The sequence below is a fragment of the Pelophylax lessonae genome (genome assembly GCF_965119305.1).
Source record: "Pelophylax lessonae genome assembly, chromosome: 1".
NCBI classification, from domain to species: Eukaryota; Metazoa; Chordata; class Amphibia; order Anura; family Ranidae; genus Pelophylax; species Pelophylax lessonae.
This window is the reverse complement of record NC_138768.1, coordinates 607,139,204-607,166,461: the sequence shown is the minus strand read 5'-3', so window position 1 is coordinate 607,166,461 and position 27,258 is coordinate 607,139,204. Positions and strand designations below refer to the sequence as shown.

Genomic DNA, 27,258 nt, shown 5'->3' with positions numbered 1-27,258 from the left:
GAGATTCTACAGGCATGGAGGGTAATGTTACTAGCCATTCTTTATTGTACCTAAGATGCATACACTGAAAAATCTGTTTTGTATTAAATATTAATAATAAAATATTTTACAGTTGGCGCAAATGGTGTTTCATATAATTAAAATCAAATGTAGAGTTGTCCTAAAGCACTACATTCTGCACAATTCAGGAAGAACTTAGATGGGAAAATAGAACATATAGTATAATTCATAACTGGAATGAAGATAATGTTGAGAATTTAACGCTCAAGAGGAAAATTATTATTGTTATTGTCCAAGGCAGAGAAACTCCTGGCATATTCTTTATAAGAGAAGTGCGAGGAAGGCCAAAGATAAATATAGCTATAATATCACTGAACATGGGAACAGTAAACTCACACTAAATTATATAACCAGTAGGGCTCCACATGTCTCCCTGCATTATACCATACATATGTTATGTCCTTCAAATCCCTAGAAGCTATATGTGCATGTATAAGGGTGGGTTTGGGAACATGTTTCATTTACCAGGTTGCATGCCTCAGACAGCTAAGAATCAAAACTGGGGGCACTTATTTGAAATCCTTCACCATAAATTGAATGGTTCTTTGGCACCTCTGTTCAGATTTTTTACTGAACCACTTGAAACTATGTGTTTTGGTGTACATGGGTGTTTGAGTAGAGCATGCAGTGCATTGCACTTTTTTCGCACCTGCCTCTTAGGACGGGCCTTTTGGCCGGGACCAGAGGAATTTTTTATTCCTTGCCGGAAGGCCTGCCATGGTTTTATATTATGACACTAAGCACTTTCTCCACTTCCCTTTCCCCACTTCTTTGTGTTGTGTGTTCACGTTTTGTTTTTATTTATGTGGCGGTATACTTTATCACGGCACGGTTAGAAGGGTGTAGGTTCTCAGTCCTGCCCTGAAAGTCTTGGGAGGGGGTGGATATGGCCTTCTGGCTTAGTTCACCCTCTCTCATGGGGTCTCCCTTCGGGGGAGCCCCACCTAGTACTTGGGGTGGGCTGTTTCGGCAGTCCTCCCAGATAACGGGGTCAGCCTGGTTTCCGCCAGGCGGGACCATGTGAGTACCTCAGTCCCTTTCAGGAGTCTTGCGCCCCGGGGGATCAGGGTCAGGGCCTTTCCTTTTCGGAGGAGGGCCATGTGTACGCCCTGTGCACTTTTTGTGTTTCTCACGTTTGCGTGTGTGCACTTTTTTATGCACCGGGTGTAGCTTGTGTGTGTTTCATACACCACGGGCTTTAAAAAAAAAAAAATGCAGTGCATTGCCACAGTCCTCACTTAAGTATATGGGCTGCATCTTTCTCTTTGGAATTAAGCACAAGTACTATTAAAGTGTTACTAAACCTAGGACCCTGCGTTCACAATATCTGGTCTCCCAAAGTACACAGAACATGGAAATGCAATTAGTTTAGTAAATATAAACGGCTACCTTTTCTCATCAGCAGTATATAGAAGTCTTGTGACTAGGGATGCACCGGAAATTTTGGCCGAAAATGGGTTAAAAATGCCGAAATTAATGGCCGCTTGAGGAAGGAGGAGGGCGCAGCGCAGGTTTGAAAAGACGCGCCTCTGGCCGGCCGTCGCCCGCCTCTCATTGATGTCCCTACTACTACGATCTCTGCATTAATGAACAGACCGAGCGGGAGGGCGGGGGGAGCGGCCGCTAATATCTGTAACTATGCGAGCCTTCACTTCACTTCCCTGTCAGCGGCACAATGTCCATGAATGAACTGACACTCCGGGCGGGGGGAGCGGCCGCTAATAACTATAACTATGTGAGCCTTCACTTCCCTGTCAGAGGAGATATATGCATGACAGGGAAGTGAAGGCTCACATAGTTATTAGCGGCCGCTCCCCCCGCCCTCCCGCCCGGAGTGTCAGTTCATTCATGGACATCGTGCCGCTGGCAGGGAAATTAAGTGAAGTGAAGGCTCACATAGTTATATCTATTAGCGGCCGCTCGCCCGCCCTCCCGCCCGGTGTGTCACTTCATTCATGGACAGATCGTAGTAGTGACATCACCAGGAGGGGGGCGGCCGGCCAGAGGCGCGTCTTTTGAATAATGGACACCGGAGGAGCTGAGTGAGTAGGAGAGGGATGCTGAGGCTGATGCGGGGGGGGGGTGATAGCTGAGGCAGCTTACCATTGGTATTAGTATTATGCAGCATGAGGGGGTTAATGTATTGTCACTGCTGCATTAGTGACCAACCAGTGGCAGTTAATTAACCCCTTTGTGCTGCATTAGTGCAACCAGTATCAGTGCAACCAGTGTTAATTAACACTGATACTGGTTGCACTAATGCAGCACAAAGGGCTTAATTAACTGCCACTGGTTGGTCACTAATGCAGCAGTGACCAGCAGTGGCAATACATTAACCCCCTCATTCTGCATAATACAAATACCATTGGTAATTAAATGAACCTCTTGCCAACCTGTCACAGTACATATACTGTAACAGGGTGGCAGCGACAGGCGTACGTTGCTGCCTGTTTTTGGTGTATGCCCCTGTTCTATCTAATTTAAAATTATTTGGGGGGAAAAGGTAATTTTCGGTTTCGGTTTTCGGCCAAGGGCATCCTGCATTTTCGGTTTCGGTTTCGGCCCCACATTTTCATTTCGGTGCATCCCTACTTGTGACTTCTATCAATGTCTGGTTAAAGATTAAAGGAGGAGTTTTCATTCTACTCTTACTGTCCTATGAGGCTGTAGGACCCCTAACCCTCTGTCTGGACAGTGCTATTTGGCCCTGTGCTTATCACATGCACCCTCCCAAGAAAAAAAAAAAGGATTGGGGACTGTGAAAGAAGGGGTGGATCAGAGCAAATGGGATCAAACTGATTTTATACACACTGCAGAGGATTAATACCTTAGGTTCCACATTGAGTAAAGCAAGCATGCTTTACTGCGTATACGGACTGATTTTACTGTTGTTGGTTTATTAACAATTTAAACCCCTTACATATAAGTGAAAGAACTATCCTCAGGGGATACAGAGAGATGAAACAAATTCTCCTACATAAGTTGTAGCTGTTTATCTGCAGTCTCATCTCTACATCCATTCAAAGTGCTGATTATATAGGCTTGTCTAAGAGTTCAGAAAAAAGGGGCAGAAACCTTTATTTACACTCTGCAGGGCTCAGTGAGGAGAGGTCTGATTGGAGGTAAGGGACACACCTCTCTTTCCACAGCACACAGGAACAGAGCAAAGGCTTTCAATCAGCTAAAGCTCCCTCCCCTGTCACTATTTTTCTCCTGGTGTCAGGAAAAATTGTCAGAAGTGATTCAAGCAGCAGACAGAAACGTCACTTAGTGCTCCTAATTGATACAAGTATACACTATGGAAGGATGTGTTTTGTTCATATTTAATGTCTGAGGTTTACAACCACTTGTCTCTGTGCTTTATCTTGGTGATAAATCACTTTGAAAAACACCCCCTAGCACTTATGGCAGTGGCTATCTTAACCACTTGCCGACTGCCTAACGCCTATCTACGTCGGCAGTCAGCCCCTCACAGGCAAAGTGACGTAGGGCTACGTCACTAGCTTGTGAGGGTCTAGGGAGCGAGCGCGCGTCCCCGGAGGCGCGCTCCCGCGTGGTCACGGGCCCCCCCGCGCGTGTGACCAGCGGACCCGATGTCCGCCGGGCACTCGGCGATCAGCGGGGGAGAGGGAGAATGTCAGGCAGCTTGTGTAAACAAGCCACCTGTCATTCTCCTCGCTGTAAAGACACCGATCAAACGGATCTAGTATGTAGATCCGTTGATCAGTGTCCTTACAGCTCAAGCCACAGCCAATCACAGTAGAAAGCACGCCCCTAGGGATACACACAGCCCCTCCCTCCCAAATAAAGTTAACCCCTTCACAACCAGTGTATTTTTACAGTAACAGTGCATATGTATAGCACTGATTACTGTAGAAATGTCACTGGTAACCCCAAAAGTGTCACAAATGTCAGTCAAGGGTCCGATCTGTCCGCCCCAATGTCGCAGTACCGCAAAAAAAATCGCAGATCGCCGCCATTACGCGTTAAAAAAGAAAACAACAAAAATTACAAAAATCTTTCCCTTTGTTAGTAAACGCGATAACTTTTGCGCAAACCAATCAAAATACGCTTTTTGCGATTTTTTTTTTTTTTTACCAAACATATGTAGCATAAAACAAATTGGCCGAAAATTTTAAAAAATTTAGATTTTTACTTTTTTTGGGGGGGGAATTTCATATAAAAAAATGTGAAAAATATTGTTATTTTTGCAAAATTGACGCTTTTTTTTTGTTTATAGCGCGTGATCAAAAACCACCAAAAGAAAGCTCTGTTTGTGGGAAAAAAAGGACGTCAAATTCGTTTAGGTACAGCGTCGCACGACCGCGCAATTGTCCGTTAAAGTCACGCAGTGCCGAATCGCAAAATACCCCCTGGTCTTCCGGGGCTTAAGTGGTTAAGTAAGGGCAAATGATTCATGCAGCATTTATTTCCTGCCCTTAGCTCAAGTATGCATGCAGGAGAGTGTGCTTAGCTGAGAAAACCTTACTTCCCCTCCTGAAGACTCCTGGGATGCATGACATCATTTGTCTAGGCAGGAAACCTGGAAGTAACAGAAGAAATGTAAAAAAAAACAAGTTTAAAGCAAGTTACTATACTTTCCTATCTATTTACTAATGCCAGCAGCATGAGGATTAAAAATAATAAATGTTGATCGGGAGAGCGAAGTTCCACTTTAAGTCGAATCAAAGTCAGACTGAAGTTGCAGGGCAAAGTTGGATCAGAAGACAGACAAAGTCAAAGATAACAGCAGCTGTTCCATTTAGTTACATTTGAAGGGCTGCACTTTCAATTATGTCAGATGCAAAAAAGCACCCGTCTGATATTTCCTTTTGGAGAAGATATCTTTTTTATATAATAAAGGTCATTTCATTTTTTACAACAGAAGGAAGGAAAAACGTATAAATCACCTTACCTCTGACATGTATAGCTATCTGTCAAATATTCCTTAAAATACTTTGTGTCTGTATTATTCCTCAGTACTTTTATGAAACTCTTTAACATACAAAATAGTCATTTCTATTACTGTCAACATATGAAATTTATAGTAATCCCCACACATGCAGTGCACATGTGTTTAAAATTGCCTCTATAAAAATGTGGAATTATACAGAATGCATTAGCGATAGATCAGTCTTGGAGGCCACCTGTGAAAATTATCATACTGGAAACATGACAGGGTTGTGATTGGCTTCCTACCAGCATCACCTGGATGTTTTACGTTTTGTTTTAGGACTTGATCTTTCTTGCACTTGGTGGTCCATAGGCCACCAACAGACTTAGTTTTCAGTACTGACCCTGGATATAAAATGGAGCGTACATATCTGAAATAATTTGAAAATGATTATGCTGAAACAGTCCATTATTATACCATTTTATCATGACATTCCAGCTGATGCTGACTGTGAATGTAATATATAGTAAGCCAGGAAAGTTAAGTTATTTTGCTATTTTTTTCTTATGCTCCCCTTTATATTTTGCTTTTTATTATGTAATCTGTTCTCTTAAAGCAAAAGTGAAGTCAAAAATGCAACTTGTCATTCAAAAGCATCAAATACATACTTCTTGTTCTTGGTATCCTGAAGGCTTTCTCTTTCCCAGATTTTTCTATTGATCCTAATGACTTCACCAATGCATGCACACTTTATTGTATTGTCACGGCACCCTGGCTGTGTCATATGATAAGTGCCTGTCAGTTATCTCCAACTTTGCTTGCTCTTGTGCATCTATTTACTTCTTGAAACTCTGTTGGGGAGATTTACTAAAACTTGAGCGTGCAAATTCTGGTGCAGCTCTGCATAGAAACCAATCAGCTTCCAGGTTTTATTGTCAAAGCTTAATTGAACAAGCTGAAGTTAGAAGCCGATTGGCTAGCATGCACAGCTGCACCAGATTCTGAGTGCTCCAGTTTTATTAAATCTTCCCCTGTGTGTCTATACATGCCATGGGGGGTTGGGAAATTCTGTTAAAGGCCCCTCTACATTTTTTTGGCACTGAAGTAAATGCATCTTGAAGAAAGCCTAGTCGGAGTTCAGAGCAAAGCTTCGCTCTGTACTGTCCATCAACGCCTGTGTTTTCGGAAAGACATCTTTTGAGGGTAAAAGAAAGGAATAAGGGAACGGAGTAGTGATCGACCGATATCGTTTTTTTTACCGCCGATACCGATATTTTGGTCATCGGATATAGGCCGATATCTGCTGATATTTTCTGAAATTTCTTTTTTTTTTTTTTTTAATGTCTACAGGTACTGTGTTGGAGGGATCTGGGGTTCTAAAAGACCCCCAACCCCTCCTCTGCACTTAAAGCATTCAAAAAGCGAAGTTTGGCTGTTTTGTATGCTGTAAGTTTTTGAATTTGGTGCCACCAGTACCCTGAAGTGATGTCATATCATGACATCACTTCCGGGTACTCGGCGGCGCCGAATTCAAAGAAATGGAGACTCGGTCAGACGGCGGCGGTGCGGCAGTGAAGGTAGGATGCCCGGGTCTCCCGGTGGGACAGGAGCCCCGGGCCAGCAGCGGAAGGCGGCGGGAGGAGGGGGACGTCCCCTCCCGCTCCTTGGAGTGACAGCCGAGCGGCTTCTCAGCCGCATCGGTTGTCATTACAAGACAGCCAACCGCTGGCTATGGACACCGGTACTGGGGTGATGCCTCTAGCTGCAGGCATTACCCCACTACATGCACTTTCCCGAAATATCTGCAATATTGGTAAATCAAAAGGCCGATTCTGATATATATCAGGCAAAGTGCATATCGACTTTGCCGATAATCCCTAGAACAGAGTACAGTGGCACACAAAAGATGGCACTGGCTTCAAGAACATCAGTTGAGCCATTTACACCATAACACATAGTAAGCTTATAACGAGCTTTAAGCACTTTTTACTAATTTTAGGGCATTCAAGAATTGGGGTTGATGGCAGTCAGTGGCAGACTTTTTACTTTTGCTTTGATAAGCTTTAAAACTATTTTGCATTTTGCTGAGTCACTGTATTTATATGTCAAGTGTTTTGGCTGACCTGTGGGGGGTTTGAAAAGATCATTCACATAAGACATTCAATTGGTAATACTACTACTATAGAGTAAATCTGTCCAAATCAAGTTGACACAGTAGATGACTCAAGAAAAACAAAGGTACAGTAGTATTCTGTGGTTTTTAATAAAAATTATTTGCAGTATTTGAGAATAGGTAGAATATACTTATGCATACAAAAAGAGATTAACTGCAGTGGGCTTTTTATCTTTGGTGATGCATAACAATATGACACATGCTTACTTTCCTAAAGGCCAATGTCTAAAAGCTCTGCTGTATTGATGATCTTTGGCTGCTCAGGTATCCATCACTTTTGGATTTGTCAAATAACCTGCTCAGCAACTGCAACTTGTTGTTCTTCCTGCCGGCTCATAAGACAAAACAGGACATAGTGGAGGAACTACAGACCATGGCGGAGGACCTGTGGTACTATAAGGCCCTAGTCACCCCAGCATTAAGAGCAGGAGTTTGAGGCGCATTTTTAACGGTCTTCAAATGTCTCATGAAGCAATCTGCTATTGATAATGTGGACAGCGAAAAAAGCTGTTCACATTATCAAAACATTAAGCGTTTGTGTCACGTTGCTGCGATTAAAAAATACAGCTGCATGTCAAGTTTGGAAGGAGATGAAGCATCTCAATTCCTTCCATTGAAGCATCTCAACGCCTTCAATTCAAGTCTTATTCAAGTCAATAGCTTGCCAAAGGCATGCCGGTACACATTTGTGAAGCGTTAGGTCTTTTTCACAACAGGCAAAAGAAAACCCCAAAAATTGCGCATAGGGTGTTTTGGGAGTGTTTTTAACGCACGTCAATTGTGACAAGCAATGCACATTAAAGCGGAGTTCCGGCCTCAAATACCTTTTTTTAACTAAAAATACCCCTATAATACTAATCCATAGCCCTTTACAGAACCGCTATTCTCATACTTACAAGGTGTACAGTATTGGATTTTAGTCAAAAAACGTACTTTTAAAAACGCTGTCTGGGCACGGCCATCCTAGACGTGGGCATCTGAAGCCACAGTGTAATCTGTTGTGTCCGTCTTCCTGATTCCAGGGAGTGTTCTGGGAGTTCTTCCTGATTCCAGCCTCCTGGGAGTGATGACAAACAGCTCCCAGGATGCAATGCAAAGGCAGAAGTGATGTCGGTGGCCATGGCCACAGAGGGGGGGAGAAGGAGGAAGTACAATCAAAAATGCCCTGAAAATAAGGTAAGGGTCCCCCGAAAAAAATTGAAAATGCCCAATTGTTGATCAGCATAGCGAGCACTCAAGGAATCACCAAAGTTGCAAAATAGGTCGGAACTCCGCTTTAATGCTATAGGTGCAATTGTTCAGCATCAGTATTTTGAGCAAGTGTAAATAGGGCCTAAATCCTTAATTTGTCTGATAATTTGATGACCTCTAGGAGGCTTTTTCTGGGAAAACATTATTGTTTCAAGGTATTTATTGAACTTTCTAATTACAAAGTACAACAATAAATTGACTTGATTAAACTATTATAAATTTTACAATATATTCTCAGTCGACATTCTTAGTATAGTTCTAGTTAAATTCCAGAAGTGTAGACCAGCATAAAATACATAGCAGTCTTCAGGGAATAAAAAAAAAGTCACATTTAGAGGTTATAGCTGACAATAACGCAGTTTCTAAGTATTAAGGTTAGATAACCTCTAAGGAAGACATATGCTTGGCAACTGCATCTTGATTATACGGAACTTCACGTCTATGAGGACATAGCCAGTTGATGAAATATTTGGGATGGCCAGCGAGAAATAAACAAGGAATGTAATGACTACAAGTCATCAAAGGCTAGCCTATACATCCCCAGGTGATGAAGCTGTATCCAGAGTTCCCAGATTTGTCAAAAATGTCCTATGTTTGTCCTCTAGCAAACTAGACAAACATTTTTTGACCATTTGTAGCTCTTCCCCCCCCCCCCCAACCTCCAGAGGCCTGATGGTTACCCCCCAGAGACAGGGAGGGCCGACATTCTTCCTCCATGGTGCAGGTTACTAGGCATGGTGGGTCGTGTTGGGCGCCAGTCACTTTTATGCTTAAACAAAAAGAAGTTTATTTCTCACAACAGAAGCAAAATGGGAGAGAGGGGTAGGGCACAAGACACCCTCAGTCAAAGTCAAAAACAGCAGATTGGCAGACTCCTTAAACAAAAATGTAGAATAGGCAGGCAGCGGTACAGAAAAAGAGCTTTTAAGATGTGGACTGACCTGGGAGGCAACTCCTCTCCCCAGGGTCCAGTCTCCTATAGCAATCTGTACTTTGTAGCATAAGCTGTGGACTGACTTGGGAGGCAACACCTCTCCCCTGGGTCCAGTCTCCTATAGCAATCTGTACTTTGTAGCATAAGCTGTGGACTGACTTGGGAGGCAACACCTCTCCCCTAGGTCCAGTCTCCTACGGCAGCAATATGCAACTCACAGAAGGTGCAGGAACTCTGTGGATGATTCCATCTTGCGCTTTCCCAGGCTCTCCATGGTTCCCCAGTTCATGGCAGAGTCACCTCTGGTACTTCATCTCAGGTCTCCATTCTTTCCTTCATGCTTTGAGGCAGTGTGCAGGCTCTCCCTTACAGAGCTCTGAGCACATAGTTAGGCTTCAAGCCTACCCAGCGGCAGCTGTTCCTCACACACCCACCCGTGGTAAGGACCAAGGTCACCTGATTTCCTTCAAATAAATAGCATGCTCGGCTATCAGTCTGATTGGCTGAGAGAAACATATGTATTCATAACCTGACTCACTGTAATTCATCACACTAATGCCAAAGGTAACAGTGCCACCTACTGACAGAAGGGAGAAATACAGCCAAACCAGGATTATAAGGGAAATCCAATGACCACAAAGACTACAAATCAACCAGGCTAGCTACCACCTAGCATGACTAAATCTACTAGCAGCCCTGTTTATAAACATTTATATTATTAGTCCTTTGTTTGAGTTCTGGGAATGGAAAGAACTGCTGCTTCCAGTTTCTAACTGTGAGAAAATGACGATGTGTTAATGTATTTTGTGCCTTGACCTCTGTGAAAAAGTATAGGAAGAACATTGCCCATAGGTTTCTAACTTGGCAATTTAACTGGATATTAATATTTATGTTGTTGCAGCAGTTATTGCACACAAATCATACGTGATTAACTTTGAATAGGTCACATGCCTGATGAAGGGATCCTGCAAGGCTCCGAAACGTTGCTTCTATTATAATGTTGTGATCGCTGAGTAAATAGAGCTTTGGACCCATTCTGGAGATTCGTAGTATGCTGGTGGCATTCTCTCGCTCTGATTACCTTTTGGTTCCAGCCAGTGGTTGCTGCAGCACCCATTAACTCTTAGGCCCCAATCAGGTCCACCTGAAAAACCTGTCAGTTTTTCAGGTGGACCTGATTGGATGCTCCATGCACCCCTATGGGGCAGTGGATGTCAGTGGTGACATCTCCGCTGACACCCACTAGTATCTGATCCTGTCTGTGAAATCCAGATGGATGGTAACCCTATTTTTCATCTGTCTGGAGGATTGGATGGGATTGGATGATAACGGACAGGCGGTCCGTTTTCATACGATCTCCCCGAAGAGGAGAGCGGGGCTCTGACAGGTCCGTCTAAGCACAGTGAGCTGAAATGGACCTGTCATCCGCCTGCTCAGCAGGGATGAGTGGATCGATCCCCCTCTGAGCAAAGCGGAGTCCGTCGGGCAGAACGCCCGTGTAAAAGGACCCTTACAGCTACTCTGCAGAAATGTGCGCGTTGGCAATAGAATGTTGTTAACTTTGAATAGGACACACAATGTATGCTCTGTACCAACTGTGGGTGGGCCTATTTTTGGGGTAGTAAGTATTTAAAGAGACTCTGTCATCAACGTTTGTCACCAAACAAAATTTCAGGTAAAGTGACAGGAAAACAAGTATTTTAAATGATTACTTGTAGCTTTTTTCCTTTCTATAAATAATTGAAAATTGGTCATACATTCCCATAGACACACTCCTAAACCTTGTGGACAGCCTTCCCAGAAGAGTTGAAGCTGGTATAGCTGCAAAGGGTGGGCCAACTCAATATTGAAACCTACGGACTAAGACTGGGATGCCATTAAAGTTCATGTGTGTGTAAAGGCAGGCGTCCCAATACTTTTAGTAATATAGTGTGTGTGTGCTAAGAGTGACATCTGCCAGCATTGCTAACTTTAGGATCCTACAGGTGTCAAAAGAGGCTTGCCCGTGGTTATTTTAAAGACACTATTGTGTTGTCTGTCTGCATATTATCAGATGGGTAAAGAGTTCCTCATATCTAATGTTGTCATGCAGACACAACACAAAGCTGACAGATGCACAGTGTCACCTTCGCGTGTTATGTTTGAGAGTAAATGCCTTCGGAGAAATGTGTCTATATATAGCTACAACTTTCTTTGTTGGAAGGAAGAAGCATTGACATAACTGAAAAAAATGACATGCCAACGATTTAGAAGTTAGAGAAACAGGAAACACTTTAGGGGGTAAAAGTATAATGCTTGATAAGTATTTCCAAATCAGGATTCCATTGACTTTCAATGAATTTCTAGCAGGCTTTTTTTTCTGAAAAGTGTGTACTGTATGAAGTTTAAAGTGATCTGCTGCCACCACGAGGCTGGTCATTTACTTGCTATATAAATGCATATGAAACACATTAGGACTCATTTGTAAATTCTTGTGTGAAAGCTATTGGAACAAAAATGGGGTTTATGGTATCAGCAATCAATCAAGTTGTCCTGAGGAAACAATACAAGTTATCTAATCGGTTACGAAGTCAAAAACGCAACTTCTGATCAAATTTCCCTAGCTCCAGTTTTGTAAAGCCATATTAGGAACTGGAGTAGATAAGGCTCTCTGTTACACATAACGTTTAGTCAGTTTTCAGCTGTCACTTTTATTTTAAAATTAAAACAAATATCTTGACTGCAGAGAATTTATTAATGAATGAGCCCCTTTGCATTTATCCTCCCTGGCGGTCTGATAATGTCAGAATTTTTGTGCTAAAAGCGGTACATTGTTTTTCATGGAAATCTGTTGTTTTTATATTTTAGGCCTGTAATTCTAAGCGCCGGTTCACACTGCAGCGACGCTACCTCGGAAGGTCGCGGTGCGAGCAGCGCGCCGCGACCTCGGAGCGGCCGCCACGGACTTCATAACATTGAAGTCTATGGCGGTCGCCTCCGGGTCGCCCCAAAGAAGCTCCGGACCCTTTTTCTAGGTCGGAGCGACTTGTGTCGCTCCTATTAGAACGGGTCCGCAGCTTCCCCATGGGAGGCGACCTGCGGCGACCTGTGAGGCGACCAGGTCGCCTCACAGGTCGCCCTAGTGTGAACCGGCACTTAGGAATAACTCAATTAAATCTGTCCAAACAAGAGTCTAGTAGAAATCGCGGGTATGATTAAGTTTGATAAACAAAATCATAAATTATAATATAATAAGAATACATTTTTTCAATAATGTAATCAAACCAAAAGCACTGAAATATGTGCAAACAAGGGATGTGATATTATTAGTCACTGTAATATTGGTTTAGTAAACATCTCGAGTATGAAAGATTTTGAAACTTTGGACTGCACAAAGTCCGACGTCACAATCGGGACAATAGAATCTGGTTTCCTTTTTTATTTTCCTTCCACTTTCATCTCAACAAACCGCTCACATCCTTGTAGGTGCTGACTTTTTTTCAGTTGGTGGGATGTAGTCCATGAAGTGATGACCAGTCAGGCGTTCTGGGTTGAGAATGCTAACAGCACGAGCACGACATCTAAATCTATTCCCAGCCATTGATGGTGTTTGGTGATTCAGAAAGATACGTTCGGCAACTTTCTGAATGAATCACAGGCTTGTCACTCTTTTTTTTGAGCAGAATGTAGGCTTTCCACAAGCATTGCTCAAGAAGATGTCTGAAGATCTTCTTGTAGTACTTCTTTTGCGGTTTCCTCATTGCTGGGTAGAATGTCATTGCTTTGTCGACACCTCCCATGGTGTTGTAGTCTATCACTACTTGTGGCTTCATGACTTCTTTCCCACCTTTCATGCGTACCATAACAGTGGAGGTATTATGCACTGTACTCATTAGGCACACATCTTTCTTGTCCCACCATTGCAGTGCCATCATTTTGCCTTTCTGCCAGGCAGCCATTTCTCCTGTCCTGAGCTTCTTTTTGCCAAATGTTGGCGGCATGTCGTGCCAGTTAGCCCCAACGGTTCCATAGGCATCTGTTTTGTTTTGCAGTAGAACCTCATAAAGTTCAGCAGATGTATAAAAGTTGTCAGTTACACAATAGCCCTGATTTATCAATGGCTCAATGAGTGAAAGAACGGAAGATATTGCTACTCCATAATTGCTGTATTTTTGATCAAATTTTGTTCCTTTTCCAGTATATACCACTGAATTCCAAATGTAGCCAGTTGACAATTCACATAGCATGTAGGATTTCACACCAAATCGCGCGGTCTTTGATGCAATGTATTGCACACAGCTGAGCCTTCCCTTGTAAGTCATTAGACTTTCATCTATGCTGATGTCTCTTTCTGGCACATAGCTCCATTGGAAATTCTGTAGAATCATTTGATATACTTCCCAAATTTTCTTTAGTTTTGGTGCAGGATGAGTAGTTTCATCAAATTCTTCATTATTTTCGAAGTGGAGATATTTCATTATGAAGGAGAATATGTACTCTGACATGACCGTGCCAAAGAATGGAGTGGCAATTAATGTATTGGTTGTCCAATACCACTTCTGCAGGGGTTTCCCCACCATTCCCTGAAGAATTATTAGGCCCAGAAATTTCAAAATGTCATCTTTGGTCACTGGTTCCCACTTTCCTCCTCTTGAAAACCTCTGATGCATAGCCAATTGTTGCTTTTTGTACCGGTTTTTCTCGGTAACTATTTTTTCAATCACCTCATCAGTCATAAATAATTGTAGGTATGCCAAGGGTTGTCATGGTCAACGTCAACTTTCATACCAGGTGCTCCAGTAAATGGAATCTTGGGGGCGTTGCCTGATCCGTACTGCAGTCAATAGAGCACCAAGTTCTCACATCGCTGAGCTCAGTAGCAGAATCGTCGCTGACGTCACTTTTAGTACCGGATGACGAACTTTCCCACAAATCACTATCACGCAGTTCTTCAAACAATTCCGATACATTGTTGCTGTTTTCCAGTTCATCTAAAAGCGCTTTTTAGCTAAAAACGCTTTTTGGATGCCATGGACGTTCTCAATTTTTCAAAGACAAAGAACCGCAAAAGTACAGGCAGGGCACTGGAAAAGACACTAGGTGAAAAGCTTTGGTGAAATGGCTTGATACAAAGTTGTAATCCTAACAGATTACATTATGTCATTTGTTTCTATTTATTTCTTTAATTTCCTGCCGATTCCACCCCCCTGCGTGGCGGCGCCAGCAGGGAAGGGAACCGGAAGACAAGTGCCGGCATCGGCCGGATCACACAGCTGGAGGATGGCTGACGGACGGCTGGGGAGGACATCGGGGGATCGCAGTGGAAGGTAAGTTTGATTGTGGAGTAACCCCGAGTGTGGCTCGGGGTTACCGCTTTTGGCACTGTATATTAACCCTGAGCAACACTTGGGAATACCGCCAGGGAGGTTAAAGTGGTTAAACAGACTAAACATGTTTTACCTGAAAGCGGAGTTCCAGCCACAAAAAAAAAAATTCAATGAACATACCCCCGGGACAGTCAGGGCTAGTACATTCCACAATGGCTAGCCTCTGATCTGTCCCGGTTCGCACTTACCTGCAAGAAGAAATACTCACTTTTAAAATTTCTTCTCCAGCGTTGCCATCTCTGTTGTGGGCAGCTGAAGCCAGCGCGATCCTCTTCTGCGTCCTCTTCCGTGTCTTCTTCTCCCAGAATGCGCCTGCACCGGGCCCCTCTTGTCACTTCCGGTGCGGCGCCGCATTCCTCCACAGCTTCTGGGCATGCCCAGAAGCTTTTTAGCAGGCAATGCGGCGTCGCACCGGAAGTGACGAGCGGGGCCGCTGCCGTCGCATTGATTCTTGGGAGCGATGACGTTCAGCTCCCAGGAATCATTGCAAACCGGAAGTGACGGCGCAGGCCGCGGCCGCCGAGGGGGGAAGTGGAAGAAAGGTGAGTATTTCTTTCTACAATAACAAGGTAAGTAAAAAAAAAAAATCCTAACTATCCATTTCCTTTTCAGGTGAAGAAAAGCAAGCAGATGGCCACAAAATCGATTATGTCAATTTTGTGGCCGGAACTCCGCTTTAATGCATTCCTTGCATTAAATTAAAAGGAGAAGATTGCATTAAACTGACAGAGTGCCCCCAAGGCTCTGTTCTATCAGGACATGGATTGGGGACAGTGGAAGAAGGGGAAGATCAGAGAAGACAGGACCAAACAACCTTTTTACACAATGTAGAGGATTCACCCCTTATGTTCCAGTGAGTATACCAAGCATGCTTTAATGCATATACAGACCGATTTTAATGTTGTGGGTTTAGTAACACTTTAAAGAGATTATAAATGCATTTTTTTAAAACAACAAACAGGTTTATACTTGGAATTGCACAGAGTAGCCCCACACCTCCTCTTCTCGTGTGCCGCTTAGCAGCACTCCTGGCTCCTCCTCTCCGAGGAGTGCCCTCATTGGAAGCTGCTTCCTATGGGGGCACTCATGGAGGCTTGCTTCTGAGCCCTGCTGCCTGCATCTATAGACAGGGGGGTTCGGCCTTTGCCCCCTGATCCCTCATCACAGGCTATGATTGACAGCAGTGGGAGCCATTGAATGAGGGTTCAGGTAAGTATAATGGGGGGTGACGGGGCAATACTGATGGCTAAACATTTTTTAATTTAATGCAAACAAGGATAAAATGGACCTGCAATGCCATTTCATATTAGAGTACACCTCCATCCCAATTGAAGACATATAAAAGGAGAAGATTTCCCAGCAGGACTTTATATGAGGTGGACCCAATAGTCATAATACTCAAGTTGAAATGTATCTGGTTTATTGTGTAGAACCAATATACAAAAGTAATACAACATGAATATTTGACATACACAAAACAACATAGTCCTACAAATATATTAAAATATCTCGTAACAGTATGCACATCAATACAAATATCTTGAAACTGGATGCACGTTTCTTGGGTCGCATTGCCCACTCTTCAGGAGTGTAAGTGTGCAGGCAAGTCTGAAAAGAAATTATTATTATTGTATTGTAGACATGCAGGATTGATGGCTATTGGAGTATGAATACTCAAAAATAGAACCCATGTGGGGAGACAACATACTCACAAATATAGCCGCGTCATTGTGCTTAAAACCAGTGCTTCCATACGGCGGCGGCCAAATAGTCCGACATGGGAGCTGAGGGGGCAGGATCCAGAGGCATTGTGTTCGACTCAAGGAGAGCAATGAGAATGTGCTGTAAGTATATCAATCAAACACCTGGCCAGTCTCTAAATGAAAAAGTATACATGTGGGTAAGTGAGCAGCTACTTCCTGTAGGATAGCAGCCAACAAATGATAATGGTCATATATATTAAATGTATGAGAGACCTGAATATGGACCAGGGAATGAAAAGAAATAACCAAAGGGTGAGGAAAGTGCCCAGGTAGATAAAAGTAAACCAAGTGGATAATGATGAAACGATTGTAAGACTGAGTAAAACCAATAAAAATAAAATCACCATAGAGTGCATATGTGAAGTGATGAAATAAAGACATGAGAAGAGAAAGAAAAGTGGAGAAAAAGAGGTGGAGAGTGAATGAAAAGTGCTATGAACAAATATAGCAAGGTGGCTGTGTGCTTACCATAAAGAAATTTGTTGGCTGCTATCCTACAGGAAGTAGCTGCTCACTTACCCACATCTATACTTTTTTATTTAGAGACTGCCCCCTCAGCTCTCATATCGGACTATTTGGCCGCCGCCGTATGGAAGCACTGGTTTTAAGCACAATGACGCGGCTATATTTGTGAGTATGTTGTCTCCCCACATGGGTTCTATTTTTGAGTATTCATACTCCAATAGCCATCAATCCTGCATGTCTACAATACAATAATAATAATTTCTTTTCAGACTTGCCTGCACACTTACACTCCTGAAGAGTGGGCAATGCGACCCAAGAAACGTGCATCCAGTTTCAAGATATTTGTATTGATGTGCATACTGTTACGAGATATTTTAATATATTTGTATGACTATGTTGTTTTGTGTATGTCAAATATTCATGTTGTATTACTTTTGTATATTGGTTCTACACAATAAACCAGATACATTTCAACTTGAGTATAATGACTATTGGGTCCACCTCATATAAAGTCCTGCTGGGAAATCTTCTCCTTTTATATGTCTTCAATTGGGATGGAGGTGTACTCTAATATGAAATGGCATTGCAGGTCCATTTTATCCTTGTTTGCATTAAATTAAAAAATGTTTAGCCATCAGTATTGCCCCGTCACCCCCCATTATACTTACCTGAACCCTCATTCAATGGCTCCCACTGCTGTCAATCATAGCCTGTGATGAGGGATCAGGGGGCAAAGGCCGAACCCCCCTGTCTATAGATGCAGGCAGCAGGGCTCAGAAGCAAGCCTCCATGAGTGCCCCCATAGGAAGCAGCTTCCAATGAGGGCACTCCTCGGAGAGGAGGAGCCAGGAGTGCTGCTAAGCGGCACACGAGAAGAGGAGGTGTGGGGCTACTCTGTGCAATTCCAAGTATAAACCTGTTTGTTGTTTTAAAAAAATGCATTTATAATCTCTTTAAAGTGTTACTAAACCCACAACATTAAAATCGGTCTGTATATGCATTAAAGCATGCTTGGTATACTCACTGGAACATAAGGGGTGAATCCTCTACATTGTGTAAAAAGGTTGTTTGGTCCTGTCTTCTCTGATCTTCCCCTTCTTCCACTGTCCCCAATCCATGTCCTGATAGAACAGAGCCTTGGGGGCACTCTGTCAGTTTAATATGTATTGCTAGAGAGGTTTTTTTTTGGGAGGGTGCATGCGATCAGCACAGGGCCAATCAGCACTGTCCAAACAGAAAGTCAAGGGTCATGCAGCCTCATAGGACAGTCAGAGTAGAATGACACCTTCTGCAAGCTTTAACCAGTTCTTAGCCAGACACAGATAGACGTCACAAGACTACTATATACTGCTGATGAGAAAAGGTATTTGACAGTTTATATTTATAAAACTATTGCATTTCCATGTTCTATGTACTGCAGGAGACCAGATATGGAGAATGCAGGGCCCTGGGTTTAATAACACTTTAAATGTTTGGCCTCTACCCTGTACTGATCTGTAACTTCTTAACGGAATGACTTTGGGAGAAAATAGTAAATGCACTTCCCAAAAAAAAAAATATATATATATATATATATATTGTGGGGATTAGCTCGGTGGCGGATATGGATGACCCCTTGGGGGGGTGCGTTTACACAGGGAGATAGCCGAGAAGTGGTTGCAAACAACAGTTTGGTTTATTCTTGCAATTTACTTCACACAAGTGCAAGCCTCAAAAACATCAAAATAAAAATAAAACACAAAATAAATCCTTGCCACTGTGGGCGGCTACCTTCTCACATACAGGAACCTACCTATGGAGTCTGTCTCCAACCTACTGTTGGGCAAACTTTGCTGATCCTACAGCAGACACTCAATAGTCCATGTTTTTCTTCACACAACAAATGTCCATTGAACATGTCCCTTTTCCTCTTCACATTGAACATGTCCCTTTGCTTTTCTCTTCACATAGAACACATTCCTTTGTTTGTCTCTTCACATTGAACATGTCCCTTTGCTTGTCTCTTCATATAGCAAACAGTTCATTTATTTCTTCCACATAGAAATAGTTCATTTTCTCACCTTGAGAAGTCTTCACACTTTTTACCCTTCTCAGCGCACATCGCTCTAGGAGGTTTTCTCCCATGCTCACACAGCGTTGGGAGGTACACATCTGAATGTCCTCCTCTTCCCAGCTTCACACAGCGTCAGGAGGCAGCAATCCTTCTCCCAGGCTTCACACAGCATCGGGAGGCACACATCTGACTGTCCTCCTCTCCCCAGCTCACACAGCGTTAGGAGGCAGCAATCAATAGACTTCCTTTGGACAAATTATAGAGGCCTTAACTTCCTCATTCCGAACAGCTGAAGGCCTTTCAACTTCCTTAAGCCGTCCTGGCTACCTTTTCAGCCGACCCCCTATAGTAATTGGTGAATTTTCTAACCCAGGTGGAAATGTATCTCCTGTCTGTGACTACATCCACAGATTTACCTGACTTCCTGTCACATACCCCCCCCCCTCTTGTTTCAACCCTAGGGTTGGGACACAGTTTTCCAGGCACGCATGTGTCAGGCACTTCTTTTGACTCCCACTGATAAGCCTCCTAGTATCTTCAAGCTTCAGGGTGAAACTGTTTCTGTCATCTTCATTGACAGATTTCTCATAAATGTCACACAGTTTGTCCCTCATCTCATATACACATTCCTCAACTGCATTTTTAGCATCATTTCCCTCCTTCTCAAGTTTGTCATGCATAACCGTCTGTTCTATCTGCCATGGAGGACCGTGATCCATAGGCAACTCAATTGTGCTAGTTTTAAAGTCTTCAACCTTCTTAAATCGCCTCTCTCTGCAATCAATAAATGATTTCCACAAAACTTTGAGAACCTCTGCTTCACTTGGCTTTCTTCCAAGAAATGCCTTCTTGAGCTTGGCTTGCTCTAAGATGATGTGCAGAGGACCTTCCATTTGCGAAACAACAGGCTGTCACACATTTCTTCAAAGTGACCCCTGTTCATTTTTCCAGCGACAACATCAACTTTCCTTCCATCAACATATGGGTCAAAGACAGTAGCTTCATTAATTAGCCGTAGACAGTTGAAACCAGTGATCTGGGTGGTATCCATTACCGACCTCCTCTCTGCATCAGTGAAGAAGCATGGAACTGCAACACAGTCTATTACAGGTTTCTTCAATGCACTTTCTGCTATTGCATTACTTTTCCCTTGTAGCTCCTTTTCTTTATCTAAACTCCACATGGAATGTATCTCAAGATAACGATCAAACTTCTGCCACCTGTCTTTCACCAGTTCCATTTTGGAAATATTCCCGGAAAGGCACTTATTCATTTGCTTCACGTTTTCACCAACAGCCTTAGTTTTCTCCACTAGGTGGCGTTTAATCCAGAGGGGTGATTCAAACAACATGTCATCAAATTTCTGATGCTCACTCAGGACAGACCCCAAAACACCGATCCTTTTAAAAACTGCATCAGGCACACTATCCCCTCTTTGGAACAGATCCTCTGTTGCCTGTTATTCCTCTTCCAGTTCCTGCAACGGAATCTTCATCTCTTCTACTTGCTGTTCTAAGGCTCGCTTAGACTTTTCTAGCTCCTGAACGCTTTTCACAACATCATCCTTGGAGCTGACCAAATCTTCCATCTCTGTACACAGCTGTTTGTTAACTCTTTCTAGTTCAACCTTACACTCTAGAGCTTCCTCCAAGGAGCGAGCCAAGAACAGGGCTTTGCTCTCTTTATCACGCACCTCCGCTTCTGCACGGTTGAGTTCTATTGCTTATTTTGCAGACACAGTCTTCTCCTCACCAAGCATCTGATCCAACTTCTTTTTCACATTTTCAACATTTTCTAATGCACCAACGCTTTCTTCCATGCGTTTTTTCATATCCGCTATCTGAGCTTGCAGTGTTGCGACCTGCTCTGATAGGTTTTTCTTTGCTTCCTCCTCCTCTTTTAATTGTTCCAGGAAGCCATTTTTCTCATCTTCCATTTGTTTGAGTTTTGTGCTAAAACTCAGCCTTTGACACCTCTCTTCCTGTAAGAGTTCCTGCGTGTCTTGCAGCTGCGATTCCAAGATAGAAAAATCTTTGGCAATTTCTCTAGATTTGCTGTCTGCTTGAGAAAGCTGATTTGTGACATTGGCCAACTCAACCTGCAGTCGGTTTGCCTTCTCTGACAGCTTAGCACACAATCGGTCACCTTCTGACACCTTGACTTGCGATTCCTGCAGCTGTGCCTCTACTTTTTTCCTCTTGTTTTCAGAATCTCCTTTTCCCTGCATAAGAGCCTTCACCTCACTGGCTAGCTTCTGGGAATGAGAATGTAATTCTGCCACACAGGCTTCTTTCTTCTTTAGCTGCTGCTGGACTCGTTGGGCTTCCTCTTTCCAACTTTCACAGTCCGTACGTAATTCATCTACCACATTGCTCAAAGTGGTGAGCTCATACACAGTACTCAGTAATTTAGCCTCTCTCTCATTTTTCTCCTTGTCGCTGAGAGACAATGTCGTTTTCAGAGAGACATTCTGTTCCTGCACATCCTGCAGGTCTATTTTGGTAGCTTCCAAAGACTGAAGACTTTTTGCCAGTTGATTACGCAACTCCAACATATCACACATACTTTGCTCCTGCAAAATCTTAACTTCAATTTCCTTTTCCATAAGGATGGTATCTTTCTCCATTATAGTCTCTCCACGTTTTTGTAACTCGGAAAAAAGAAGAGCAGTGGATTCTTCCCACTGTAACACCTGAGCCTGCAAGTTTCTATGCTCCATCCTAAGCAACTCCAGGGCTCGTTCCTTTTCTTCCATTTTCCGTTGCAAGGTATCCAGCTCAGCCCTGCACACATACTCGGTTTCCTCCAAACCGATTGCCTCCATTGGCTGCTGGCGTCTCTGTTTCCAGCCTGCCATGCTCTCTTGGTGAGTCTTTTGTTGAGCTGCAAAGCTCCGCTGAAAATCCGCATTTGCCTCAGTGTTGCTAGGGACAACAACCTTTCTCTTGAGCAGATTCTGTTCAGGCATGGATGGGGCTCGTTCAGATGGTAACATCCTCTCCATCCATAGAATTCGGTCTCTCATTTCAGCTATCTTTGCATCTTTCAGGCATTTTGATCGCCCTATCTTCAATTACTCCACAATAAATTTTTCACAGTCCAGCAAAAAATTTTGAGACTCTGTCTCTTTAAAACAAGTAGTTTTTCTCTCTCTTGCAGGATCTCCTTTCCTGCACACACAGTTTGTGCAGTCTCATGCACCAGACAAAGTTCATAAAAAATTTTGAGACCACTGTCTCTAAAACAAGTAGTTTTTTTCTCTTTCAGGATCTTCTCTCCTGCACACACAGATTGTGCAATCTCATGCACCAGACAAAGTTCATAGAACATATGCACTTCTTTGCAGGGATCTCTGCTTCTGCCCAATGCATACCTCCACCATATGTGGGATTGATTTGCTCGGTGGCGGGTATGGATGACCCCTTGGGGGGGGTGCGTTTACACAGGGAGATAGCCGAGAAGTGGTTGCAAACAACAGTTTGGTTTATTCTTGAAATTTACTTCACACAAGTGCAAGCCTCAAAAACATCAAAATAAAAATAAAACACAAAATAAATCCTTGCCACTGTGGGCGGCTACCTTCTCACATACAGGAACCTACCTACAGAGTCTGTCTCCAACCTACTGTTGGGCAAACTTTGCTGATCCTACAGCAGACACTCAATAGTCCATGTTTTTCTTCACACAACAAATGTCCATTGAACATGTCCCTTTTCCTCTTCACATTGAACATGTCCCTTTGGTTTTCTCTTCACATAGAACACATTCCTTTGTTTGTCTCTTCACATTGAACATGTCCCTTTGCTTGTCTCTTCACATAGCAAACAGTTCATTTATTTCTTCCACATATAAATAGTTCATTTTCTCACCTTGAGAAGTCTTCACACTTTTTACCCTCCTCAGCGCACATCGCTCCAGGAGGTCTTCTCCCATGCTCACACAGCGTCAGGAGGTACACATCTGACTGTCCTCCTCTCCCCAGCTTCACACAGCGTCAGGAGGCAGCGATCCTTCTCCCAGGCTTCACACAGCGTCGGGAGGCACACATCTGACTGTCCTCCTCTCCCCAGCTCACACAGCGTCAGGAGGCAGCAATCAATAGACTTCCTTTGGACAAATTATAGAGGCCTTAACTTCCTCATTCCGAACAGCTGAAGGCCTTTCAACTTCCTTAAGCCGCCCTGGCTACCTTTTCAGCCGACACCCTATAGTAATTGGTGAATTTTCTATCCCAGGTGGAAATGTATCTCCTGTCTGTGACTACATCCACAGATTTACCTGACTTCCTGTCACAATATATACACACACATATATACACTGCTCAAAAAAATTAAAGGAACACTTTGAAAACACATCAGATCTCCATATGGAAAAATATCATGCTGGATATCTATATTGATATGGGCTGGGTAATGTGTTAGGAACGAAAGGATTGAACATCATTTGATGGAAATGAACCTAAAGAGTGCTGAATTCAAAGACACCCCCAAAATCAAAGTGAAAAAATTATTCAGCAGGCTAGTCTTTCATTGCAGCAACTCAAAATGGTACTTTTTGTATGGCCCCCACGTGCTTGTGTGCATGCCTGACAATGTCGGGGCATGCTCCTAATGAGATGATGGATGGTGTCCTGGGTTATTTCCTCCCAGATCTGGACCAGAGGATCACTGAGCTCCTGAACAGACTGAGGTGCAACCCGGCGGCATCAGAAGGACCGAAACATAATGTCCCAGAGGGTGTTATTTTGGATTTAGGTGAGCATGGGGGCCGTTCAATGGTATCAATTCCTTCATCCTCCAAGAGCTGGCTACATGCTCTTGCCACATAAGGCTGGGCATTGTTGTGCACCAGGAGGAACCCAGGACCCACTGCACCAGCGTAGGGTTTGACAATGGGTCCAAGGATTGCATCCCGATTCCTAATGGCAGTCAGGGTGCCATTGTCTAGCCTGTAGAGGTCTGTGCGTCCCTCCATGGATATGCCTCCACAGACCCACAACCAAACCGGTCATGCTGAACGATGTTACACGCTTTCCACGACTTCACCAGACCCTTTCATGTCTGTCTCACATGCTCAGGACAAACCTGGTCTCATCTGTGAAAGGCACAGGGTGCCAGTGGCGGACCTGCCAGTTCTGGTGTTCAATGGCAAATGCCAGTCGAGCTCCATGGTACCAGGCAGTGAGCACAGGGCCCACTAGAGGACGTCAGGCCCTAAGGCTCCGTTCACATGTAGGCGTTTTGGGGGCGTTTTTCTGCTCTAGGATCAGCTCTCAAAACGCCCAACAAGACAAATCCTATTCATTGCAATGGCCCCTGTTCACATCTGAGCTTTTTGACGCCGTGAGCAAAAAGCCCAACGCTCAAAAAAGTGTATGAGCTTCTTTTTGGGCAGATTACAGGCGTTTTCCATTGGTCTCTAGTCAATCTAAAAACGCCTGCACGAAAAACGCCCATAAAAACGCCTGTAATAGCAACGCCAAGATGTGAACGTAGCCTTAGGCCACCCTCATTAAGTCTTTTTCTGATTGTTTGGTCAGAGACATTCACACCAGTGGCCTGCTGGAGGTCATTTTGTAGGGCTCTGGCAATGCTTATCCTGTTCCTCTGTGCACAAAGGAGCAGATGCCGGTCCTGCTGATGGGTTAAAGACCTTCTACTGCCCTGTCCAGCTCTTCTAGAGTAACTACCCTAACTATCTACTCTCCTCCATGCTCTTGAGACTGTGCTGGGAGATACGGCAAACCTTCTGGCAATGGCATGTATTGATGTGCCATGCTGGAGGAGTTGGCTCGGGAGCCGCTCGATCGTTACCCGGGTGAGCGGGAGGGGACGTCCCCTCCCGCCGCCTTCCGTGACTTTGAACGGGCCTCCCATGCCACCGGGAGACCCGAGCACCCAGCCGGCGCGTCCGCTGGCTGGATGGAGCCCCGATCAAAGTCGGAAATGGCTTTGATCGGGTCTCCGATGACGTAACCCGGAGGCGGCGTCCATGACGTCACTTCCCGGGTTACTCTGCTGCAAAAGGCAGCAGATTTTAAAAACGGCTGTATGCAAAAACGCCGTTTTCGGCGTTTTGCATACATGAAAGTGTAGTGGAGGGGTCTAAGGTCTTTTAGACCCTCGATCCCTCCATAAAGAGTACCTGTCACTGCATATTGGTGTCACAAGGGATGTTTACTTTTATTGCTGTCACAAGCAATGTAATCAGATTTTTTTTTTTTTTAAAACCTGTAATAAAGTTAAAAAAAATAAATAAAATAAATAGGAAAAAATATATATATATTTTAGCCGCCCCCGTCACCGTTAGCTCGTGCACGAAAAAAAAACATATACGGAAGTCGAGCCGCCAATGAAATCGCTGTTCAAACCACACATGTGAGGTATCACCGCGATCACCAGAGCATGAGCAATAATTAAAAAAATAGAGCTACACTCTAACTCTAAACTGGTAACCGTTAAAAAAATTTAAAGCGCCGCCTATTGAGATCTCTATTGACCGTAGTTTGTCGCCATCCCACGGGTGTGCGCAATTTTAAACCGTAACATGTTGGGTATCTATTTACTCGGGGTGACATCATCTTTCACAATATACAAAAAAATGGGCTAACTTTACTGTTTAGTATTTTTTAAATGCAGTGAAATGTGATTTTTTCAAAATTTTTCCAAAAAAATGACGTTTTAAAGATCGTTGCTCAAATACCGCGTGACAAGAAATATTACAATGACCGACATTTTATTCTCCAGAGTCTTTGCTAAAAAAAAATATATAATGTTTGGGGGTTCGAAGTAGTTTTCTAGGAAAAAATACTGATTTTAACTTGTAAACAAAAAGTGTCCGAAATAGGGCTGGGGCTTAAGTGGTTAATATCCCTGGGGTTTAATTTACTCAATTCTGTACTCTGATTAAAAAGTGTTCCTTTAATTTTTTTGAGCAGTGTGTGTGTATATATATTTTTATATATATATATATATATAGTTTTTGGGACAGATATTCTCTCTCTCTCTCTCTCTCTACATAGATAGATAGATATACATACATATATTAGGCTGTTAATAGCTGGGATTATACTTTTGTTGCCAGTGGTTTAGACATTAATGGCTGTGTGTTGAGTTATTTTGAGGGGACAGCAAATTTACACTGTTATACAAGCTGACACTCAATACTTTACATTGCAGCAAAGTGTAATTTCTTCAGTGTTGTCACATGAAAAGATATAATAAAATATTTACAAAAATGTAAGGAGTGTACTCACTTTTGTGAGATACCGTATGTGAGGCACTCCCTGGAATCTGGCTGCAATCTATGACATACCACTATATTGAATAAGGTAAATGGAGTTGAATTTTTGACTGAAGCTCATTTGCAGTTCATAGTAGGACTTTGATTGTTTAATATCTTGCCTTTGAAAGCTCCTGGGGAATCTAGCAACATACAAATAATATATGAATTATATACACATACAAACCCTGTCTCTTCTTTTCTTTACCAGCTCTTTGAAGATTTTACAACTGGCATTTGAAGCCCTTCAGGGATTAGAGTACATGAACCGTCACCACATGGTCCACCGGGCACTCTCTCCTCATAATATCTTACTGGATGGAGAGGTAAGAAGTGATGTGATCAGTGTAGAGAATGAAAAGATCTCTACGCTCTGAATGGTGCAATAATAACCACAGGTATATCTCCTTAAGTGGCATTGATGAATGAAAGGCACAAAGGGTGATTTATCTGCATGAAAAGCAGATGAACAGAGCAATTCTTCTGTGCTCAGGTGAGTCTAATCATTTCATAAGCAGCAATGTGCACATACCAAGAACACCCTTTTAAAAAATAAAGGCTAATAATTTTTTATGTCATAAGGCTCATACACACTATAAGAAAATCGGGCGACATATTTTCATCCAAAGACCTTTCGTACGATTTTCGTATAGTGTGTACACAACTTTCTACAGCCGATTCCGACCTTCCGAAAGAAAAATTTCCAAAGGGACAAGCTCCAAAATTATTCTTGTATGGGCACAAAACAAACAATTTTTGCTTATTGTGTATCTTTTCGTACAAAAAAAAAAATCAGAAAACGAAAGACTGTGCATGATCAGAAACAATAAACAACAAAAAAAGTCTTTGTCGTACGAGAATTTTCGTACAAATTTTCTTTCATCGGTTCTGATTTGCTGTGAAACAATGAGGAAAATCGGATGATTGTTCGCCCGATTTTCATATAGTATGTACCCCACTATAATCATGTTAGAATCTACCAATCAGCAGGTTTTAAAATATATAGTTATAGTGGCTA

At 43.1% G+C, this 27,258-nt stretch overlaps 1 protein-coding gene across 1 annotated transcript in view; it reads left to right on the top strand.

The window, feature by feature from the left end:
* Positions 1-27,258, top strand: part of TBCK (TBC1 domain containing kinase) — a 554,412-nt gene that overhangs the window by 54,627 nt on the left and 472,527 nt on the right. The window contains exon 4 of the mRNA XM_082256928.1: positions 26,452-26,566. Within this exon, the coding sequence (XP_082113054.1) occupies positions 26,452-26,566 (115 nt within the window). The remainder of the gene's footprint in view (positions 1-26,451; positions 26,567-27,258) is intronic.